Source organism: Gadus chalcogrammus, chromosome 11, assembly GCF_026213295.1.
Source record: "Gadus chalcogrammus isolate NIFS_2021 chromosome 11, NIFS_Gcha_1.0, whole genome shotgun sequence".
Classification (NCBI taxonomy): domain Eukaryota; kingdom Metazoa; phylum Chordata; class Actinopteri; order Gadiformes; family Gadidae; genus Gadus; species Gadus chalcogrammus.
Window position 1 is genome coordinate 16,255,804 of NC_079422.1, and position 13,571 is coordinate 16,269,374.

The 13,571-nt window shown below is 45.2% G+C and overlaps 1 protein-coding gene across 1 annotated transcript in view; it reads left to right on the forward strand.

The window, feature by feature from the left end:
- The window catches only part of ascc3 (activating signal cointegrator 1 complex subunit 3), a 98,827-nt gene that overhangs the window by 32,444 nt on the left and 52,812 nt on the right, over nucleotides 1–13,571 (forward strand). The window contains exons 9-11 of the mRNA XM_056601394.1: nucleotides 2,783–2,986; nucleotides 3,619–3,759; nucleotides 13,166–13,330. Of these exons, the coding sequence (XP_056457369.1) occupies nucleotides 2,783–2,986; nucleotides 3,619–3,759; nucleotides 13,166–13,330 (510 nt within the window). The remainder of the gene's footprint in view (nucleotides 1–2,782; nucleotides 2,987–3,618; nucleotides 3,760–13,165; nucleotides 13,331–13,571) is intronic.

Genomic DNA, 13,571 nt, shown 5'->3' on the forward strand with positions numbered 1-13,571 from the left:
AGGTACTTCCGTCCCTGTTTAAAAAGAAGTATTCATGGCGAATTTCAATAAACAGAAATACATTAAATGTTGTGCTGGAGGCGGGATATTTGCATTTCCTCCCAAATGGCTTCCAGACAGTGCAAATTAATGTTTAGGGAGATTTCTGTTTCCAGCGCGACGAGAAAGCAATGGATTCACTATAAACGTCGGTGGTTTACGAAGCTTGGTGATGCTGTAAACGAGAATAAACTCAGCATTAACAATGTTGTAAGATCCTTAGTATCGCCACTATACAACCTCCTAAAGGACACAACATTTCTTCCAGGTGGGCCGTGACGCTTCCCTCGTCAAAAAAGGTTTTTTTATGACGTTGTGGACTTCGGCGTTTACTGCCAGACACCAACCACCCCGCACAGTACAGTAACTAGCCCTCCTGGCGTAAACACTCAGCACACCCGAGAGACGGCATATGGCAAGGAATGGCTGCTTCTCCAATTGGATGAGGCATGCACATGAATTACCATAACAATGAAGTCACAAGTATTTTTTAAGAAAGACAGGTTGAATAGATTAAAAGCAAAACCCCCCCCCCCCCCCCTCAAAAAAAAACGGAAGCTATTTTCCAAGACCATTAAAAAGGAGGGGACTTCCTATTTACAACATGTGTGCTTTACTGCAAGGTGAACATTGGGGCGGGCATACATTTGCATGCATTAGCATGTTTAAAGAGAGCAGGGACACTGGCTTCTCGTTACAAACAGACAAAGTCGATAAATCAAAACGAGGGCCAAGACGCTCAAGCGATCACGCCAGAGCTTTTGCGTCGCCGCGCTGACGCCAGAGAGGAGCAGGAGGGGGGGGCTGCATAGCGAGAAGAGCTCCGGTGGAACCTGGTGGTCCGTAATACCAGGATGAATATTTATAAGTAGTCACTCCACGGACCTGGGCCTTGGGGGAAATCATTTGGGGGAGCCGGAGGTAACTAGGAGGGCCATCCCTTTTCTTTTAGAGAGGGAACAGGAGAGCAGCCACCGCAGTCATTGAGACTGAAAACAGGGATGAGAACCGGGCTAATATTATTATTCCTACCCATTTAGTCAGAGGCTGTGTGGGCGTGTGGCGGGCAAGCGCGTAGGCGGTATGTTTGTTTGCTTCCTTTTGACGACGCGTTAGCCTCGTTAGCAGCTAAACAATAGAAAGCACTTTTATCGCAAGGTCTGACGGCGAGACGCTTGTTTAATTGAAACCAGCAATTTGCGTCGCACACCTGGCCATGGACTGCGTGGAAAGATGTTAACCGCTGAACAGGATGTCATCAAATCATGAAGACATGGCGCCTGCCCCCCCCCACACTCCGCCCTCCCCATTGACTCCTACTATGTAATATCCCTCTGAAAAACCCACATACCTCATTCAGCCCTTGCATCTCAAGTGGAGTCTTAATAAAGTTGCTCTTTGATGCATTAATAACCCCCATCCCCCCTGCTACTCCAAGGAGCAGAGCAGAAGTTGAGGCTGGTGCCCCGCCCGCCGCACACTCCTTAATTATTTCTTTCTATGAGTGGTGGTGGAGCGAGACGGAGGAGCGCAGGAGGAAAGTGATGACATGCTTCTAATGAATCCCTGAATAAATGATACCGCTGTCTAAGCTCTGGGCATCCCGAGCCACCCTGGAGCTGAGGATAGAGGTGGAGACGAGGGAGAGGGAGGGAGCGAGGCAGGGTAGAGATCCGTGAGGGAGGGAGGCACGGAGGAGACTGGGTGAATCAGCTGGCGCATCGTGCAGGGCGGAGCAGCCCGCCCAGTCCAGAAGGGGGCCATTTGTCTTTGCTCCGTCTCAGAAGGCATCAGAGCTGTTTGTCCTTCAATGGGAGGAAATTGGCTGCCCGTGCGGTGGCTGAAGCATAGACTGTAAACAATACGGACGTAGCGCCCGTGACGTCTCCCGTTGGTTTACACACTGCCATTATGGAGACGTTGATTTCGCCTTTATTGGCGCTGTGGCTTGTGAATTTTGCAACCAGCAGCGGAAACGATCCATATTTGGCACATTGAGGGCGGGAATTGAAAAGCTGCCTGGCAGTACTCTATGGCCAAACTCGTTAATACTCATTCCTTAATATCTTTTTAATGAAATAAAACCATCAAGAGGGACCTCTCCATAACAAGTCCAGAGATGTTAGTATTGAGCCATTTTGACCCTATACATGTATCAAATCGCATTGGCTGCCGCTTGGGCTGACCGCAGTTTGATCTTTTACACATGCTGTGTCTATTGGTGGCTCCATCTGCCCTTCAGGGAGATACCAACGTTCTACGTATCTGAAGCACTGCTAGATGGAAGGTTGTTGTCCACCCAATTTTGCCACAGTGAGGCCATGTAAAGATCAGCCCTGAGTGACAGCTGTTTCCACCACTCACACACTGTGCCCGCCTCTACATAAACCTCTGGCCTTGTTGGCCTGGTAGAAGGAAGTAACTTCTCAATCATGGACTCCATGGACAGCTGTTCACTCTCCACACAACGCTGATCGCATTACACTTTGAGCGCTGAAATCGTTTTGGGTTGTTTCTCCCTGCAAGATAATAATTATGAAATGCAATCACCGTTTACACTGCTGAAAAATGTTAAAATATGCTCCTGCTAATTTGCTTAGAACACGAGCATAGAATAATGGTTGATTCAGAAACTCATTATTTCCGCCATTCTCTATCTCCCTTTGTGTGTGTGTGTGTGTGTGTGTGTGTGTGTGTGTGTGTGTGTGTGTGTGTGTGTGTGCGTGTGCACGTGTGTACCCAGATCGGGCAGCTGGTGTTCAAGGGGATGGAGCGTCTGAACCGCATCCAGTCCATCGTGTTCGAGACGGCCTACAACACCAACGAGAACCTGCTGATCTGCGCGCCCACCGGTGCCGGCAAGACCAACATCGCCATGCTCTGCGTCCTCCACGAGATCCGGCAGCACGTGCAGCCCGGCGGCGTCCTCAAGAAGGACGCGTTCAAGGTTCTGATTGCTGTGGACACACACACACTTATCGCACAAATGTTCATGCGCAGGCAAGCATGCTCAGATATATGCATACACAGACGGGCACACGAACGATGGCATTATGAAGACATCAGAAATCTTCCTCGTAAACTTCTGTGCACACACTCGCAAACGTGCACACTCAAACACTGAAATACACACAGAAGCACACACTCACAACATGCCCACCCGCATTCAAACATTAACGGCTGCCACAGCCGGCACCCGCCAGTGACGGTAGCCCACTTTTCATACATCACCATTAAACTTTCTCCATCCAATGGGCTGGCGTCATATTTCTCAATAAATTGTGATTTGTGCTGGTTGCCAGGGAACAAATGATAGCACAACGTTGGCTCATTTATCATTAGTGTCCTTCTCCCTCCCTACTTCCCTCCATCCTTCTGTCCTTCCCTTGCCTCTTTCTCTCTTCCCCTCATCTTCCCCTCCCTCAATGCCCCCTGCCTTCCGCCTCTCTCTCACTCTCTCACTCTCTCTCACTCTATATATCTCTCCCTCTCTCTCACTCTCTATATGGCTCTCTCTCTCCCTCTCTCCCTCTCTCACACTCTACATTTCTCTCTCTCTCATTCTCTCTCCTGCTGTAGATCGTCTATGTGGCTCCTATGAAGGCCCTGGCAGCTGAGATGACTAAATACTTCAGTAAGCGCCTGGAGCCGCTGGGCATCAGTGTCAAAGAGCTCACTGGGGACATGCAGCTCACCAAAGGAGAGATTTTGCGCACACAGGTACCTTAATCCATGGGGATGTTGGAATCAAGGGGGGTGGAGATGCACACATAAATCCACCAGCCCTAACATAAACGTAAGGAAAGTAACATGGGTACTTTGGTTCACAAATCAGATTCATTCATCCAAATTCTGATCGCAAACAAGCTCAAATCTAGGTGAACAGGGCATTTCATTTCTTTGGACTCATGGTTGTTTTGACCAATCATGCTGCTGTAGGCGGGGCTCTGTACATCATTGGTAATTTTCAGCGTATACAAACTCAAGCAGTAGTAAAAATTAAAAAGTGTCTGTAAAGGTTTCCTATCAACACAATGTACACTGGCCGCTGTAGACGTACATGTATTAAAATTCCCTTCTTAAAGCTTCATCCACAAAAGATTAGTTTCTTTGGTTGAAAATCTCTGTAGCGAAACAGGTAGCAAGGCGTAACTCCTTCCTCAATATTTAGTTTCCGACCCAGGCTCTGTGCTGTCTCAGAAGTTGTACCAGCCATCATCCGTGACGTCATTAAATGTATTACCATCACCCAATGTTTTTTTAAGCGACCGGTTTGAGGGTGAGGATTGGCCTTCTACGTAGCGTCAGCATTGTTTGTTCGATTTTCGCTCCAAGTGGCAGAATTCATCCATAATTCATTCAAGGCCGGAATTGAAAACCATACTCGTATTCAATCCTTTATAACTTGTAAATAAAATTCAATAGATCATTTATGAAAGAGTTTGATCAGGACCTCTCAAAATAAATTATATGCAGATAAGCTCGCCACTGATATCCAAATTGAACAAAGAAAATATTATTTGCTTTGTATTACCAGAATTAAATCCCTTTATGTCTTTCGGTTGACTTGGAATGGTGGTGTGCTATTATGCCACTACCTAAGGCGAAAGGCCACCAAAGGCTGTAAGAGGAACTAGTTAAAAAGGAATGATTTAATCGATATCCTACCATACTAAATATATGTTCTCTAGCTCTGCCAAATGGATTTGGTGATCGGGGCATTACTGTGGCGGAGTCCATGTTGGGACTTGTTTAAGACACCATATTGACAGAAAAGCTGTCACAAAAACGTCTCGCCTATACCCCAGGCAACACCTGTTAGCGAGCTAGATGTGACATATCTAGCTGCATGTATTGATGCACCCCAATGGACGTAGAAGACAGGGAACACAGGCCACACTCCCCTCAGATGTCCCCAAAGCCCCCACATGAAGCATTGACTCATCTCCCACAGTCTGTTCTCTATGAGTCATGCATGGGTCACCCGAAGGTCTGCAGGGCAGAAGATTGATTTATTTCTGTGACTATGCTAAGCGTGCGTGCGTGCGTGCGTGCGTGTGTGTGTGTGTGTGTGTGTGTGTGTGTGTGTGTGTGTGTGTGTGTGTGTGTGTGTGTGTGTGTGTGTGTGTGTGTGTGTGTGTGTGTGTGTGTGTGTGTGTGTGTGTGTGTGTCTTCAATAGACCATTTGTCTGTGATTATCGAAGTCTGTGATTATCGAAGTCAGCTTGCCACTGTTGAGTTCTTAAACCCTTCTGGTCTTTGAAGGTCTTGCATGTTTTTTTTTTTAAATGTCCTTCCGCCATTTCATCCCCCCATTTCTAAATGTTGCTAAGATTTCCTATGCTGCTTTTTTTTTTTTTTTTTTTTTATTTCTTTAAGAATATGTCTTGCTTAAAAGGATTAAAAGAGGCATTTGTATTCCAAGGTGACAACATTCAACATTTGTGACGTGGTTTTATAGCAAGCTGTTTTCACAGAGCGCTCCTTGCCCTGAGACCAACAGTGTGAGTGATTTTGCAGGTGAACCGTATGCCTCATCTAACGCCTAATACTTCCCATAACAATTTGATTCTTTGTTGTTTACAAATAAATGAGGCAAACCCATGTCTAGACATGTGAAGCCTTTTCCTGAAACACCCCCTCCTTCACCACATTTGGCTACCTCTGCACGTAATGAGATTGGTGCTAGAATCTCCGTTATCCAAGATAATTGATGAGGCCGCGGGCCTCTTGTTGTTGACATCGTAATCACAGTCTTGCTCAGAATCTTCTGTGGGCCCCTAGAAGTGGTGCAGTTAAATGTATAAGGCGTTTGTCAACATATATGATTGGCTTACTGATGACTAGAAATGAATAGACTTGCCCTCTATTCTCCATGGACTCCCACTTTGGCGGAAGCTTTTGTCCTCAGATTCCCTTTTCACGATCAATTTGAACACTATACTTGTTATTAAAACATTGATTTTAGGGGACAGGAAGACAAAGTGTGTAACGCAGTGTGGCCATTGGAAGTTCCTCATCTTTCCCCTTGCTAAGAAGGGTATTTTGGCCTATTTAGTTTTTTTTATCTTGTAAGCTTGCATATTCAATGCTAGACTAATGCACTAATTGATTCCATTTTGGTCCCAATCAGTCCATAACAGAATTATAGTCGAATGATTTTTAATCAGTATTCACATCTATTATGCATTATTCACATGCAAGATAATAGTCTAAAGTTATCATGTTTTCTCGTCCACTCTCACTCTCTACTTCTGTTGTTCTTGCATGTCCTCTGTTCCCAAATTAAGTGGTGCTTTTTCTACCGATAGAGTTTTCATTGCCATGGTGTTGGGTCTTTTGAGGTATATACATGAATCCGCTGATTCAAAGAAGGCAAAGGGCAGTGCCTTTAGATGCGGGCACTCTAATTCAAATGGTAGAGGAAAGCTGGGAGGGAAAACAAAAACTGTTGGCTAAAGAAATTGAAATGACACTTGCAAGTGCTTGCTTTTTCTAATCCCATCAAAGCATTGCAACACAATGACTTCCGTTTGCTCAAGTATTGGTGCAGCCTTGGCAAATTGCACCCTTATTCAAAGAGTCTGCCAGGCTACTTTGAGGCAAATTGGTTCTTTCTTGCATTAACATGATAGCTTGGCTGATGTAAGAGACCTTTGCACAGAACTTTAATTTGACTGCTGTTGCATCTGTATTTATTGCGTTTTTTATGTTTGTGATGGGTTTTACCAATGCAGGCATGTCGCATTAAGAAGCCAAAATAATTCAGCTATTATATGCACTTTTAGTTCAGGTAACAATAAAATAATATTCAAATAACTTTTTGTGTTTAGGAAATGAAGGAAAGCTAATAAAGGCACTGAAGTAAGAGTGTTTGCTCCTTTTTTATTTAGACCACGCTTAAAACATGGTTCATTGGTTATGGTTGGTGTAGTGACTAAGATATCCATTGTTTTTTCCTTATTGCAAATCGCCCTTGGGCTTCCTTGGTATATATGAGACGCAAAAAAAAAATATATCTTTGTTTACTAACGATCCTGGTTCCATAACCAATTCAACCAAATATTCCAAAAATATAGAATATTGTTGTAAACAAGCAAAACAAGGTGAAAAATCAAAGACCGTGTGCTATCCCAGCCAAACTATCCCTCAAGGCCCCAGGACTTTTCTTTAAGGACAACATGTCTTGAAAAGGGAGCAGACATACTAAAACACAATTAACATAACATGCACACACACATATTACTGAAAATGGCCCAAAAATGTAAACAAAGGAATTGGCTCAGATAGATGGCATTGGCTTTGATAAACGATTTTTCTCATATTATTTTCTTATTATTTCACTCTATCTGGCGTAGTTTAATGTGTAGTGTGGGGTAGAATCATTGAGCTAAGGTTATACTACACATTTTATAACATTTTATAATCCTGCTTTGTAAGGTTAGGATGACAAACTATATTAATGAAATGTTCAGTCAATGTATGAAGAATATTCATACATTGTCATGAGCTGAATTGTACTCTCAAACATTATTCCTAGCAAACCTTAAAGAAACCTAATTCATCATTATTTATTAATGCACAGAGAACATTAACACTAAAAACACCAAACTGGAAATTAATACATCCATGTCGGCCAATGTCTTCGTATTCAACATGTTTTCAGATAATCTACATTAATCAAACAAGAGGAACCTTCGACCTGCTGAATATATTACAGGGCCTGTCCCTTGTTAGATGCTAATCCCTTCCTCTGGTATCGAATGTCATCTAACCATTGCTACATTTATCACACCGCATCATTTTGGCAGCCCTAGTGTTTGAGGCCTATTTGTCGATCAAGATAACACAGATTACGCCTCTACATCATCCTAGCAATCTTCGGTCTACAACTTTTGGTAATCATACCGTGCGACTAGGGAATTTGAGCATATGTATGACTGAACTGTTCTACTTAATACTCTTTAATCTTTGTGCAACAGTTGTCCCAACGTGGCCCAGGCTGACTCTCGCCTCCCACTCATGCCACAGTAAAGCCATCGCTCCGACGTTAATAAGGGAGAGAGCTATTGATGGAGGAAGGGGGTTGCTGGAGCAAAACGGAGAGCTAAAGGCAGAAGGAACGCGGGAGACTGTTAGTTGAGAGGGAGATTGAGGTGTGGGGAGAGAGGGTGAGAGGTGGTGGATGGAGTCTGACAGGCCGGACGCTGAGAGGAAATAACTAAACGGGCTGCCAGCACCAGATTTATCTGTCTATCACATGCAGAAGAACAGGATCCTACAAAGGGTTGTGAGGCTGAGGCATTTCAACATGTCCAGGCCTTGTGGGTGGACTCAGTTTCAAGTCCTCGTTGAAACTGAAAGGTCACTTTCAGTAGGGTCATGGAAAGTATTTTCTATACAAAGAAAATGATCAGCTCTTTTAAATAATAGATTCAATCTCTGAGTCCCAGATAACTCTGTCTACCCCCAACCCTCTCCTACTCCTCCCCGTTTGTCCAGTCTCTTCATTTTTGACAGTTTTGTGTGTGTGTGTGTGTTTGTGTGTGTGTGTGTGTGTGTGTGCACAGAGCATCCCAGATGAGAGTCTGGCCACATTTAATGAAGGTCAAAGTGACGCCTGACATTGTAATACCAATTGTCTCGTTGCTCAGGGCTTCTTTTTAATATTTTGCCATAGCCTCCCTCTGGCATGAAACAGGCACTAGCACACACTTACAACCACACACACAAACACACATACGCTCACACACACACGCACAATCACAATCTTCAGTACTTTTGACAGTCCTGCCAAGAGAGAAAATAACTAAAGTTTTTGCACGGGGGGGGGGTGGGGACACTGCTCACCATCCACTGCTACTTCAACAGCACTGCTGGTTTAAAGGGGTCGGGGCTCTGTGCAATCATGCCCACAGACCACATCTTAAACCCCTACCGGCAGGTATTATGAAACTATCAGCCCTCGTGGTCTTAACCAAACACTCTTCACAGAGCCAGCGATGGGATTGGGATGGATTTCAAATTCAGCATGATAGAAAAAAAAATAATAATCAAGTAAAGGATCAGACTGATATCGTTCCAGTGTGATTGAGGAGTTCACACACACACTTAGAAGGGCTTCCAAGATAATTAGTGCGGGGGGGGGGGGGGGGGGGGGGGGGGGGTTATAGAGTGGTGGTGCTACTCTCAAGAGGAGGGATGAGGAGTGAGCAGAGGACTATATGAGGATTGTTCAGAACGTGGTAGTAAAGGGGAATTATGAAAACTATCTGTAGATATTTTTTCTTTCTTTATCTCATCGCGGATTGTTCTTCTAAAATAGTGCAGACGGATTCCATTAAAATGATGAAGAGGGAAATTCAGAGATGAAGGGAAATGGCTAAATGGAAGTGCCTTTTGCTGAGCCTCTGCAGGATGAGAGGCTAATAGGATTTTGTGGCGTGTTTTCCAACATTCAGTGTCCAGCTGTCTTAAAGCATATTTCAGTGTCATTTGAATCGGCAGAATGTTTAATTGTCCCGACTTGATACCTTGCTCTTGTTTGCTGGCGTTTAAAGCTCTGCTGTTAAGCTAACAGCTTTATTTTAACTACCAAGTTCGGTGTACAATGTTATATTCGTATGCAAAAAGTTAAATCATGTGTAGTTAAAATCGACAGATTTACTAATGTCTTTATGACATGTTGAACAATCTGTCGAAACCAATGTCGATGTTTATGGTGGGTTGCGTGCTGAAACATCCACTTATCCACCCACGCTCATGGCGGTGAAAGAGAGAGACACTGCCGGGGCGAGTAGTATGGCGAATATCCTCCTCCCCTAGTACACAGCTTGGAATCTCAAAGAAAATAAATACAGGAAGAAATGATGGATGTTGTGTCATCCAGTTTTCAAGACCCCTCATCTCTTCACGTGAACCCTCAACAAAGATGGAGGGGACACACACACACACACCAACACACATATGGAGTTTGATTATTTTTTTTATGCGCTTGCTTTGACAAGCCATTAGTCGTTCACAGATCGGAAGAGTGAACAAGTCTCTCCAGCTTGGGCCCCCCTCCCACCATTTATACTGACCCCCCCGTGTAGCCACCACCACCCCTCCACCCTCCTCTACCAGCCTCTTCCGCCCACCCACACCCTCTTCATGGCTGCGATAGTTACCATGGAAACAGTAAAGGGGGTTCCGGAAGCTTCGGGCGCGTGCATTGCAGTGCAGTGTTCAGGCGGGTGGCAGTCTGGCACTTTCCAAATCTCCACTTTCCAACTTCTACCTTCTTTTTTGGACACGAAAGAGGGAGGAGCAGGGGGGGAGGTGGAGAGGTTGAAGGAATGCTAGAAGTCGTGGCGGGGACAGCCTGACGTGCTAGCCCGACACACTGATAGTGAAGCGTACCGTCGGCACGACATGCCGGAAGACGGGACAGGGAGATGGAGAGGGCGAGAGAGAGAGAGAGAGTAAGTCGTGCTGCTATAACGGAACCTCAGCGAGACAGACGCACAGGCGGCAGCATGAGTAATTAGGAGTTAAGTGCTTCTAGTTGGGGAGACCTGTCAGGGTCGGCGTTCTGCACGGCTGCACACATCACTGCCAGCCCGCAACCTCCCACGCCACACACACACACACACAAGTGGGAGGGTCGCCAACTCATCGGCACCATTTCAGGTAACCGTGTGTTCAAATGTAAAGTGCAACCCATTTTACGACTCGAGGGAATGCACTGTTGAAATTAGTTTTTGTTTCTTTTCCTACATTGTTGTCGTATGTTGCCGTCTAATACCACGTCTAGCGTAGTCTGGTTGAAAATGTCATCCGCAAAACGAAAGCAACCAGAGATATATCTGAGGTACCCAGATACCCAAAAAATCACAATCCTGCAATTAACAGAAATAGAAGAAATACACATGAATTTTGATTCCACGGTTGAGTCGAACAACTGGGCTGTTTCCGCGCGCCACCTTGTGTGTGTGTGTTTGTGCAGTAATTAAGAAAGCACTTTGGCCGGCGCACTGTTTGCCAGGGTTTCCATTTAGATTAACCAGCAGCTCCAATTAGGAGCAGACGCCTCCTTTTCCTGCTAGTCTCCAATGGCTGGATAGATTGATTATAAATGCAAACTAGGGAGGATTTAATGAACTGCTTTTACACGAAGTGGTTAATAGGAATTTTCACACTCACAGACAGGTTGCCAAACAGCTAGCACACCATTAATTATGCATTGTTGTGTTTTTCTATGCGGTAAAAAAAAGAAAGAAAGAAAAGCAGATTGTAATTGTGTGGCAGCATTAGACACTTTAGATGACCTACCAAGAATGGGTGTATTAATTACCGGTACTGAAAACAAACAGTTGAACGTAGGACTAAAGGGGCTAATGTTAGCCTGGCGTGTGGCCATGTAGTCTGCCATGAACCTGGCCCCCGGTACTGTGATTCACTGGCTAGCATATGTATGGAGATGAGGCCTTAGGCAGCAGTCTGGCCCTGCTTGATACTATGAAACAGAGACAATGAATCCGAGGGATGATTGTTTGGGTCCGGCCCTGCGTGAGACCATGAATCCGAGGGATGAGTGTTTGGGTCCGGCCCTGCATGAGATCATGCATCAGAGAAATGAGTGTTTGGGTTCTAGCTCGGTCCCTTCTAGCCCTCCATTACTGCTCCGGTATCATTCAAGGGACTCCCGTTGAGTGCAAGGGCGATCAAAGCCCTGAGCACATGCATAATAGCACGCAGTCTGGTAAAAGGCTTTATTCCACTTGACCTTGTTTGTGTAACAGTTCTTCAGATTTGGGATCATTATGTTATGTGTTTATACTTTCTCGTGAAGTATGTTCAATAATAGAGTGCCGCAGCTTGCGTATCCACCTCACCAATGTGACATTACTGTGCTCAAATATTCGAGTCAGCAAAGCAACCCTAAATACCCTCCAAAACACTCTGATTCGCAAAAACTCTGCAACAGAGGAAGCTTTGCAGCGTTTTATTTGTCATTTATTTACGAAAAAAAATATTAACTTTTTTTTGGTTGGCTTATGCTTTTTCGTCTTTTGTACTCTAAAGCAGCGCTTTCTCATTGATAGTTAGGTAGCCGTGGAATGCAGTTTGTAAATCCCTTACCCTGTATTATAAATCAGCTTTTACCTCTGCTTTGGTAATAATGCAATTTCCCAGTGGGAGTTAAGAAAGAGCAATCTTATTGAATGAAATCTGATCTTGAGAATCATGATATCCGGAGCTAGTTCGTTTTTTTTATCGAGTCAAGTGCAACAAAAGTCTCATAATTAAAGCTCAAATGTTGTTGACTCTACGGCAGGGGTGCCCAACCAGTCGATCGCGGTCTACCAGTAGATCGCCGACAGATCCCAAGTCGATCGCGAGGGGTGAAGAAAAAAAAAAAAAAAAGTTTTTTTTTTTTTTTTTTTTAATGAAATTAAATTTGCGCGGGACATATACGCGCGGTAGCGCATGTGCTGTTAACAGCAGTTGAAAGCCGTCAACAGTAGTTACACACTCCTAAACGTTGGCATGGCTGAGGGGAAACAAGCTAAGACCTACCATTTTCACCCTGAGTGGGAGGAAGATTATTGATTATCGTTGAGAAGGTGCCGTGCGCAGACGGAATGAAACCCCCACTGAAGTCCGTAGGTTCACGATACAACCCCCCCCCCCCCCCCCCCCCCCCCCCCCGTCAACAATTGTTCTGTACCCCCCCCCCCCCCCCCCGGCTTGAAGGTAGGTTTGCTGGTAGATCTCGGGAGGTTGGCTACTTGAAAAGTAGATCTTGGGTCAAAAAAGGTTGGGCACCCCTGCTCTACGGCATGTATACATAATTTATATTCGGTTTAGAAGGTTTATCCGCTGTGTATTTTTCATGATCTTTATTATAGAAAACAACTTAAAGTTACTGTAGTGATCTACTGGTCAGGTCTTGCACACTCTAACATGGCAGCAAAGGCTGGGAATGGTGGTCATAATGATGCTGAACTGTAACAAGCTGTGACCACATTATCGATGCAGTCCAATAGAAACGCTTGCTGGTCAATGTGTTTTGCAAACAAATGTGTGGATTTCTGCCCCATTCGCTCTGGTCTCAAAACCCTGTGTTGGTGATGTGTGGCAGATGTTGGTTACCACCCCGGAGAAGTGGGACGTGGTGACCAGGAAGTCCGTGGGGGACGTGGCCCTGTCCCAGATAGTCAAACTGCTGATCCTGGACGAGGTGCACCTGCTCCACGAGGACAGAGGTCCAGTCCTGGAGAGCCTGGTAGCCAGGACCATCAGACAGGTGAGGCTCCTCCGTAGCGTCTGCCATGAACGCATCTCGCTCTCGCTCTCTCTGTCTCTGTCTCTGTCTCTGTCTCTGTCTGTCTCCATCTGTCTCTCGCTCAGTCTGTCTGTCTGTCCGTCTGTCTGTGTCTGTCTGTCTGTCTGTCTCTGTCTGTCTGTCTGTCTGTCTGTCTGTCTGTCTGTCTGTCTGTCTGTCTGTCTGTCTGTCTGTCTGTCTGTCTGTCTGTCTGTCTGTCTGT